Raw genomic sequence first — 11,159 nt, forward strand, 5'->3', positions numbered from 1 at the left:
ACACAAGATAGTTAAATCTGATTATCTTCTGAAACTGTATTAGTACTAGTGTAGAATTTGAAGGAAACACAAGATAGTTAAATCTGATTACATATCCTTCTGAAACTGTATTAGTACTAGTGTAGAATTTGAAGGAAACACAAGATAGTTAAATCTGATTACATATCCTTCTGAAACTGTATTAGTACTAGTGTAGAATTTGAAGGAAACACAAGATACTTAAATCTGATTACATATCCTTCTGAAACTGTAGTAGTACTAGTGTAGAATTTGACTGTTTTGCAAGAGATTGTTTTGTTTTGTTTTGAAAAAGGAAATTCTATTTCAGAGTTCAGACTAAGTTCTATTAGGTTCAGAAGCTGTTGTAGTTGCTGTAGTCAACTGTCAGATTTTTCTCTGAATTATTCTGTAAGCCATAAAAGAACAAGTGAATTGTAGTTTTTCATATCCATAGTTTAATACTGGTTTTGAACTTTTAATTAAAGTTAGCTTTTATGTTTAACTTTTTTCTATCTTCTTAGTATTAACTTGCTATCTTTAATATTTGTACAAAAGTATTAAACTTCTAGTCACAGTAATTAACTTGTAATTAATTAAGTAATTAATTTTTTTTTAGTATTCATTGAAGTACATTTTTTTGTTTGTATAAAATATTTCCTTTGCCAGCACTTCAGAAACTATGCTGAAGAAATATACTTTATAGATTTCTTACACCCAACATGTTTCAACCTCTATAGCTAAAACAACTTTAAATATTTCCATTCTGGTTTCTTCCTTGCTTTATAGCCAGTGGAGAATCTGAAGAGAATCAAAATTTAAATGATGATGATTTAGAAAATGACATGCCCCAGGTAATCATGTTTGTGGAAGAAGTAGTGTCTTTGTTTGAAACACATTTTCCTGACTTTTGGAAGTTGGGACAAGCATACCTTAATGGAGAACTCTACTCAAGAGAGGTAAACAGAATATCTTTTAATGTTTTAATTTGGTGTAATTGTAATTTAATGTATGCAAGTACATTATAATGCAAAGTATGTATTGTCATAATATTTCTAAGTTGAATTTTTGTAGTTGCTCAAAATATGCACATTTGATATTGTGAAACTGTCAGGCCCGCCAACAAGGGTGGGGCAAAGGGGGCAACTGATCAGGGGCCCGGGCGAATGAAACCTGGTTATGCCGTAAAGCCTGCAAAGCATCTTTAGGCTATATCTTCATTTAATGATAAAAACCATAGTTTTTGGCTTTTCTTTGCATATAGATGCTTGATACATTAATAACTACTGAAATGATAATTTGAGTAATAATTAATATGTATTTGTTACTTTATAGGTTTAATAGATATTTGTTGTTACTTTATTAATGTTTTTATGCTTATACCGTGAGGTGAAAATGGCTGCTGCTATGATTTTATCTGGTTTAGGAGCTCGTTGGTGTCCTAATTTAGGATCTTCTTTTTAATAAATTATTGAAAATGTTAAAAAAGAGAGAGAGAAAGGGGGTCCAGCGAGGATGTTTGCCCCGGGCCACGTGCTGGCTCTCGATGTTCCTGAACTGTGTTATCCTTTTATTCTAGAGTAGCACTCTTCCACACATTCTTACAAAATTAATGGATTCAAAATTAATAATTATAACTAAAGAAAAAAGAAAAGTTAGTGAAACAAAGGCATAACATATGAAAAATCTTAGTATGTGTGTGTGTGTGTGTGTATATTTATTTGATACATCATGAAGTACTGTATAAAGATTATTTCTGTTACAAACTAGTTTGAACACTAAGTTATGGATTTTGGCATAATTGGTAAATGATCAGGAAATTCCAGCATTGTTTTTATACTGTTTTATTAGTAGATTTTTCTTTTTCTCTGACATAATGCTGTAATAATTAGAGTATTAAAATGGAAATCTAATCTATATGACGTTATCTAAAGCTAAGAGTGGTCAAACATGGTGATGCATTATAATTGTGTTGTTTGCTGATGCAAAAAGTTTTTTAACTGCTCATAACAGCAGTTTCTCTAAGTAAGAACCAAACATATGCAGTTTTATTCTTGTTAACACCATTGTGCTGAAATTGATGTCAAACAATTAAAGTTTTTCTTTGCATTTCAAAGAGATTCTATTTGATACTAACTGATACTTACTTTCAGTCACTGATCTTGCCAGTCCTCTTTAGGTGTCTTTGAGAAGTGTATGCTGTAAATTCTCTGCTGACCTGGCATATGGTGGTACTTAGTGAAAACAACACAGATGTTTATTTGTGTCATGTATTTCTATGTAATTGGTGCAAAGTAGAGACTTTAGCTATAATTTCATTCCGATAGGACACTTACCTTCTCCTACAAGATTAGCTATTCTCATTCAGTGCTGCCCTCTATATGCAAACTTTTGCTTTACACATGCCACAAGCCTTCCGCTCCCCCTATTGGAATTGCAAGATTCCAACATAGATCTCTTGCATATCATCATGCGTCACCTACTCACCAATAGGAGCATGACATGCTCACGTGACGTATGTGACTCACTCTACACTTCTCTACCAAACTATCACTTTGAAGTTTGGCAGTGCTTGTGTTTGGATATGTTCTTTTGTTTGTTTCCTCACAAAGTGTTTTTTTTTAAATTAATCTCCTTTCATTCAGCCTGTTTCTTCTATTAGTATTTATTAGTTAATTCTAGTCATCTTATTTTCTGCACTTGAATTTGGTGAACCTTTCTGTACAATGAATTCTGAAGTTAACATTACCGCCTCGGGGTTACACCAGTGACCAGCATTTTTTCTCAGGTCTCAGGTGGGGGCGATTTGATGGTGGATTTGTATACTTTTATTTGCCGAGAGAGTGAACGTTACATGGAACAACCTTTGACCCCAAACATCACCCAGGCTGAATAGTCCTTCCTTAGATCCACTCAATATCTTATCAATTTGTGGGTCTTTTTCAACACTCATATCAGCCTTCTTCTTTATGACTTCGTTTAATGGAACTGTTGGATTGCCACGCTCCCCTAGATTCTGTTGCTTACTTTTATCACTTTTTGGAATGTGGTCATCACTGGTCTTCCTTGGTCATGCCCATATGAGATCCCCTCAGTGGGTGCTTCACGATCGTTGCAACCTTACTCTGGATCCTCTTTCCATCTCCATTACCCTTCCTTTTTCTCTACCAGATGATCTACTTTGGTGATTGGACAAAGCCCATATGTCAGTAGGCATGCTGCTTACTTTCCTGCATCTGGATCTACATCTTTTCATGGATGCATTCATTCGGGGATGGGGGGCATGGGTCAATCACCAGGAAGCTTTGGGCCATTGGTCTGCAGACAGAAGCATTTTGCATATCAATGTTCTTGAACTTCTAGCCATGCGTCAGGGTTTGCATCACTTCTTTCTTCTTGCCTGACATTGTTTGGGGAAGGTTGATTTGGACAATTCTTTGGTGGTGGCACATATCAACCACAAAGGGGGCACCCGGTCCAGAGATCTCTTGTTTTCGGATGTTGGATCTCTTATACTGGGCCATGCACATCACATTCATCTTATTGCATGTCATGTGCCAAGTGCTTTCAATCTGGTCACGGATCGTCTTTTGTGGCTTGACTGGATATATCCCACAGGGTGGTCATTATATCCCCTCGTTTTCAGGGATATTTGCCATCGATGGTGTTCTCCCCACATGGATGCCTTTGCTATGGCCCTCAACAACAAGTACCTTTCTTTTGGATGCCTGTACCTCATCCCCAGGCTCTGGCAGTCGATGCCTTCAGCCAGGATTGATCACACAAGTATCTTTATGTGTACCCACCCATCTAATTACTTTATCAGATGATTCTTCTCATCCACTCCACTCCTTGTCAGGTCCTTCTGATCACTCCTTGTTGGCCAGTTCAGCCTTGGTTTCCATGGTTACAGCAGCTGCTCCCCTCCCTTCCTGTCACTCTTCCACTTTATCCCTACCTTCTTCGTCAAACTTGGTCACATGTTCTACATCCCACCCTCATGTCCTGCATTTTCACGCCTGGCTTTTGTCTGGTCCTTGGCGAGAAGATCTGGTTTCATATGTTGAGTTGTTTCCTTGTTAACTGGTTCCATCTGCCCATTTTCCATGGAGGTGTACCAACGCAAGTGGGAAGTATTCCTTTGTGAGTCTACAACTAGTTAGTTTCCTGCTGACCAGCCTAGTATGCCATAATTTCTCACCTGGCTCTTTGACCGTGGATCTTCAGTTCCCTCACTTTCAGAATCTTGGGTGGCCTTATCCCATACCTTTCATTTTTACTGATATCATAAAGTTTTTACTTCCCCCTGTCCTTACCATGCTCCTGGGTTCCTTCCAGACACGACATCCTCCCAGGCGACCTACCCTTCTGGCTTAGGATGTTAATGTGGTCCTTCATTCGCTTACTTTACCTTGCATGTGATAGACATCCTTTCCATACCAGATTTCAAGTTCCTGGATAGATAGCTCAGAGCTAATCCTTGTGTAATACCCGGTAATCGGAATGGTTCTCAATTTCCGGTTTTTGGGTTTGAGGTGAAGATTGTATGATCCTCATCCTACCCTCACACGGATGTCAATACCCCATGGGCAGGTTATGGATGTAGGTGGCTTACCAAGTATGGTCTGCCATGCCCCAGCCACTCTACACCTAGGGATGCATCCTTTGTTTATCCACCTTTCTCATTGTGGGATTGAGTTTCAGTATATTTCAATGGTTAGGATCACTTTCCTGCCACATTCTCTCCCACTCGGATGTGCTCCTTTCATTTTCTGTCCTTATATCTTACACATTCCACAGTTGGGCGAAGAGTATATGTGGCTCAGAAGTGGTGTGGTTCCCCTCTTTGGAACTAAATCTCTCATTTCCAGGGATATCCTTTGGATGCTTTTGGGGAGTACTTTTGTCATTCCCTTGCACCGTTCCCTCCTCCTTATCAGTGTGGGAATCTAGCTAATCTTGTGAGTGGAGGTAAGTGCCATATCACAAGTTATAATTTTCCTATAATGAAAATGTATTTCTGAGAGGTTCTTACCTCCTTTCACACTTCCCACCCTTCCTCCCCACATTTTTCTAGGGATGAAATCTTCTGCTAACCTTCGAAGTGATTGTTTGGTAGAGGGAGTCACGTCACGTGAGCATGGCATGCTCCTATTGGGGAGTAGGTGACGCATGATGATTTGCATGATAGACATGTTGGAATCTTGCAATTCCAATAGGGGGAGGGGAAGTAGCATGCATAAAGAAAATTTTTGCATATAGAGGGCAGCACTGAACAAGAAGAGCTAATTTTGTGCTGTATCTGAATGAAACTATAACCAAGGTCTCTACTTTGCACCAATTATATAGAAATACATAGGAAAATAGAAAAAGTATAACTCTGTCAAATACAGGCCCATAGTATTTTTGGAATTTAATAATTCCTAACTGATTTGTTCTCTTCATTGTAGTAATCTATATTGAACTCACTTTTAACATAAACATTTTCTTTCACAGGGCCTCTGTTTGGCATATTTCACATACATATTAGCATTACTGTTAAAAGCAGTGTGGATCTAACTGTTAATTGAGTTTATTTCTTCCTTTTCTAACAGGTTAATGACTCAAGAGACAAAAAAGGTGTTCCCAAGAATACTTCATTTCAGGTTTGTATGGTAGCTACTTTCATTAAAAATACTTTTAGTAATAGGTAATAAGTAAAAATAAAAAAAATTTCTGTAGTCTTTATAAACCATTAGATAAAACTACAATAAAAGTGTGTTCTATTCTGCATAAAACTGCAGTATAGTCATGCTGTAGCTTGTATAAACCAATAGACAAGTGTAGTCTTTATAAACCAATAGATATACCTGTACTGTAAGTGTTGTGTAGTTCTTATAAACCAATAGATATACCTGTACTATAAGTGTTGTGTATTCCTTATAAACCAATAGATATAGCTGTACTATAAGTGTTGTGTAGCCCTTATAAACCAATAGATATACCTGTACTGTAACTGTTGTGTAGTCCTTATAAACCAGTAGACAAGTGTAGTCTTTATAAACCAATAGATATACCTGTACTGTAAGTGTTGTGTAGTCCTTATAAACCAATAGGTATAGCTGTACTATAAGTGCTGTGTAGTCCTTATAAACCAATAGATATACCTGTACTATAAGTGTTGTGTAGTCCTTATAAACTAATAGATATACCTGAACTATAAGTGTTCTGTATTCCTTATAAACCAATATAGCTGTACTATAAGTGTTGTGTAGCCCTTATAAACAAATAGATACAGCTATACTATAATTGTTGTGTAGTCCTTATAAACCAAAAAATATACTTGTACTATGAGTGTTGTGTAGTCCTTATAAACCAATAGATATACTTGTACTATGAGTACAGGTATATCTATTGGTTTATAAGGACTACACAACACTATATCTATTGGTTTATAAGGAATACAGAACACTTATAGTTCAGGTATATCTATTAGTTTATAAGGACTACACAACACTTATAGCAACACTCATAGTACAAGTATATCTATTGGTTTATAAGGGCTACAACACTTATAGTACAGCTATATCTATTGGTTTATAAGGAATACACAACACTTATAGTACAGCGTAGTCCTTATAAACCAATAGATATAGCTGTACTGTAAGTGTTGTGTAGCCCTTATAAACCAATAGATATACCTCTACTATAAGTGTTGTGTAGGCCTTATAAACCAGTAGACATAGATATAGCTGTACTATAAGTGTTGTATAGACCTAATACACCAATAGATATACCTCTACTATAAGTGTTGTGTAGGCCTTATAAACCAATAGATATACCTGTACTACAGTTGTTGTGTAGTCCTTATAAACCAGTAGATATACCTGTACTACAAGTGTTGTGTAGTCCTTATAAACCAGTAGATATACCTGTACTACAAGTGTTGTGTAGTCCTTATAAACCAGTAGATATACCTGTACTACAAGTGTTGTGTAGGCCTTATAAACCTGTAGATATACCTGTAGTATAATTGTTGTGAATTCCTATAACTGTAGTATGATTATTGTGTAGTTTTTATAAACAACTCTATATAAAAAAACAGGAAATAATTGTCTATTTAACCTGTTAAAGCTATCTAATCCCATGATATTTTGTTTTTTACCCTGTTTTTTGCTTAACTTGTTTGCTATTTTAGAGACTAAGGAACTTCTTTTTATTTCCTTCAGAGAATGGCAGTAAATTGTGCAATAAAGTTGTGCAACATGGTGCGTGCAGCATTACTTAGTCACACACTTAAGACACAGTCAGTACAACAAAGTCAGTTCTTAGGTAACTGGTCCCAGCTTCAAGCAGCTGAAGTCCTCATAGCCTGGCTTCCACACAGCATTAGGTGTATCAGGTAATGTGTACTTTTAACAGGTTTATGTGTGTAACATTAATCCTGCAATATTACTGTAAAATAGAAGGTGTAGTAAAAAATTATCTTTGTGTCATTTGGGTATAACACAGACTGAATTTGGTAGCAGTTACCACTGTTTGCTGTAAAATGTTTGCCGCCCAAATTTAAAAGATCATGTTATGAAAAATTTGTTCTGTACGAGGCACATTTTGCATTCAATGTGATGAAACATTACCTTGACTTAAATTATTACTTTAAAAGTAACTTCGATCAATAGTTTGCAAGCTTTGATCAATACTTTTGATGTGGAGATACATATTTAATTACTATACCCTCAAAATACGATACTGTTGTGTTGCTCAGTATGGAAACTTGACTTGTTCGCACTTGATTATTGCCTCCCTCTGTTTGTAAGTGCATGTAAGATTTCTTTACATTAAACCCTTTACTGTTCTATTTTAACTGATTGTTATGTCTTTGGTCGTTTGTTCATTTCCCGTAAAACTTCTTTCCAAAGAACTTCAGCAACACAAGTCCTTTCTTAAATAAAACTAATTTATTTTTTCTCAACACAACTTTGCAATACACAGAATTTCCACAGTCACTGTTAAAGTGTTAATTTTAAGTTAATTAAACACATACTATAATTCACAACGATTCATGCATTTTACTTATGGTCATTCCTGCTCACTCGACTCGATTATTTGTCTCTATATCTCCCTATCTGCCCTTATCTATGCTGTCACTGCTTGCCGGTCTTATATATATATAAAATAGAGGGCGTCTGACAAAAACTCGAGCCTTCAGGAACTTTGGAGATACTCAATATGTGTTACCAGTGTCACTTGACTTCTGCTGTCATAACATGATGTTTTCTGTCTGATAAATATATGTACTTTGTGTGACCTTATTTCTGTTACTTATGTCAGTATAATTGATTGCAATATTTTTGTTGCTGTGTAATAGATCTATGTGGAAAAATTGCAAGGAAATAAAATGCATATAAAATATGAAAAAAAATGCATTTTAACCCAATCGAGACGGGTAGGGGTCAGAGGGTATATCATCACGTTTGTAGATTTACATTCAATATTTTATTTAGCTATTATTTTATAAACGTATGTCAATAAGTTTGGTATGAAATTGTAGATTATAATTCAAATTTTAATATTATACGTTAGTTAGTTTCTTAGTTTGAAACTAAATATAAAAAAAATGGCTAAATATCGATTTTTGTGTTTCACGTGGTATTTAGCCTTCTGGGTTTGGTCAGATTTTGTTTTATAATGCCCATAATATAACGTCTATAGTTTTGTATGGTTTAAAAACTCAAATGCCCCCCAGTGGTACAGCGGTATGTCTGCAGACTTACAACGCTAGAATCCGGGTTTCGATACCCGTGGTGGGCAGAGCACAGATAGCCCTTGTGTAGCTTTGTGCTTAATTACAAACAAACAAACAAAAACTCAAATGTTCGATATTGTTAAGCTAGAATATAAAATAAAAACCTCCTACCTTTTCTATTTGCTGAGATACCATGATATTTAGTGAACCCACCATATTGGCTCTGCCCACCACTTCATCAATTGAGAAGACTTATTTATCTATGCCTACTTTTATATACCAATAACTTTATAATAATTCTGTCAGTCTTCCGAAGATATTTATGAGAAGAAATGCTCTTATATCATTGGAAAGTTTGGAGTATTGCTATCAAGGCTATTTTGTGAATAGAAATTATACTTTTTTAGACCCAAATAGAATTTAGTTGGGAAGCCTGTTAAATTACATTGGATGTTTGGGGTGTTCATATAGTAATTTATAATTCTTTTGTATTCCAAAATGTTTATATAAAGTCTACAAAAATTATTATTTTTCCATCTCCACATGTGAATTTGGATGACGCTTAGCAAGTACGGCTCACGAGTGCAAATACGGACTTCGTAGTAGAGATCGTTGTTTTCCGAATATATTTTATTTACTGTTTTATGTTTGAACAAAAATATCTGACATTTAAGTATTTATTTGAAAACATTAGTTATATACATACATATGTAATGTATGGTAGCCACTGTGTTACTATATTTTACAAAGTAAGATCTTGTGTTATTTTTCTACTTGTTTACATTGAGGTAGAATAAAAACAAAGTACACAAAACTGAAGACTTGGCAATTCAGGAAAAGTTTATTTATTTAATTTGTGAAAGTCTAAGAAATAAATTTATGACTGATCACCCGATCTTAACACATGCAAAGGAACATCTTTACATAAACACCTGGTTGAACTTGCAGTTTGCTGGTGAATAATTTGTTTCTCAGGTTACAATGGAGAAGGCTAAGCCATGAATACTGTCCCAACCAAAACTAGCCCTATTTGTATTAGTGGAAACTACACATTTACTGGTTACTGTGTAAGCATGGTAATATAGGAAACAGGTTGTCCATAAGCATTTACACACACTTACACCTATACCAACACTAAATCCCAACCACCAAGTAAGATAACTAGCAAGTTTATTGGATAGGATACAACTTTATACTTTGTACAAAGCCATATCATAAATATTTTCTCTCACTTTTATAAAGTACTGTAGACAATTCTTGTTGCAACCACTGTATTGTAAAGAAGCCAGTAAGTTCTATCCTACTGTGTTCTCAGAGCAGTGATCCAAATAGTTTCTGTAGGATACTTCCACTTTTTGACTTATTGTATCAACTCAGACTTTCTACAAAGTCAAAAACATTTTATAATACTTAAGGCAATTGTCATTGTAAACATTATACTGTCAACAAGTTCATATATCCTGTCCAACTGTGTTCTCGGAACAGGTGAAATTCTGGAAATTGCACTGCATGAACTTGTTTAATATTGATGGTGTCAAAGTACTCAAAATACGATAACACCTAAACAGGAACGGTGATTCACTGGTTTATGTTCGGCATGGTTCGACTTCAGCTGCTAACATTAGAATAACAATAGGAAATAGATTAGAAGAAACTCTCAGGAGACTTACTTGGAACTTTACTGTCCGTACTGAGCTTTATTCATTTTGTTTCTTCTAATTTCTAACTAATCTACTAGCAATAAAATTACTACAGGAAATAAGTGTGAAAAGGTGAGAGCGTAAACTCTGAACATAAGTACTTTGAAATTTTGTAATCGTTACTAACAATACTGTACATTTTATTTTGGAACCTTTATTTTCGTTATACTTTGATTACTTACCTACATCCTGGAGAAGTAAGTATAATGTTACAGTACAAAAAATAAATAAACTATAAAGCTTACTGAAAATAAAAATGATTGATATTTAATTACGAGGTTTTTATTTTACTTACCTACATCCTGGAGAAGTAAGTGTAATGTTACAATACAAAAAATAAATAAACTATAAAGCTTACTGAAAATAAAAATGATTGATATTTAATTACGAGGTTTTTATTTTACATTTGTTTTGTTTATTAATATAAAAGTAACTAAAATCATAAAAATAGAAAGTTGTGTGGTAAAATAATGAAAGAAAGATAATAAAAAACATTCATGGGTAATATGTGCCAGAAGCTTTTGCATTACGCTGTTCGACAGGGTCATGTCGATGCACTTGCACCATGTAATTTTCAACTTTTGTCAGGGTATAAAACAAAATAAAATAAAAATTAGTAAAAATATATATAGATTTATACTGTTAAGAGATTTAAGCTATTTAGATTGAACACTTGTGGTTTTCTATCACAATTTGCAGTTATTCTAGAAAAAGAAGGTAATTTGGATTTATCTCCC

At 34.8% G+C, this 11,159-nt stretch overlaps 1 protein-coding gene across 1 annotated transcript in view; it reads left to right on the forward strand.

Annotated features, from left to right (window-relative positions):
- The window catches only part of LOC106471572 (exocyst complex component 2-like), a gene marked incomplete at its 3' end in the record, with an annotated part of 83,099 nt that overhangs the window by 31,399 nt on the left and 40,541 nt on the right, over positions 1-11,159 (forward strand). The window contains exons 12-14 of the mRNA XM_022400181.1: positions 787-956; positions 5,592-5,642; positions 7,206-7,378. Coding sequence (XP_022255889.1) covers positions 787-956; positions 5,592-5,642; positions 7,206-7,378 — 394 coding nt within the window. The remainder of the gene's footprint in view (positions 1-786; positions 957-5,591; positions 5,643-7,205; positions 7,379-11,159) is intronic.

This window comes from Limulus polyphemus, unplaced genomic scaffold, assembly GCF_000517525.1.
Source record: "Limulus polyphemus unplaced genomic scaffold, Limulus_polyphemus-2.1.2 Scaffold4706, whole genome shotgun sequence".
In the NCBI taxonomy this organism is placed as follows: domain Eukaryota; kingdom Metazoa; phylum Arthropoda; class Merostomata; order Xiphosura; family Limulidae; genus Limulus; species Limulus polyphemus.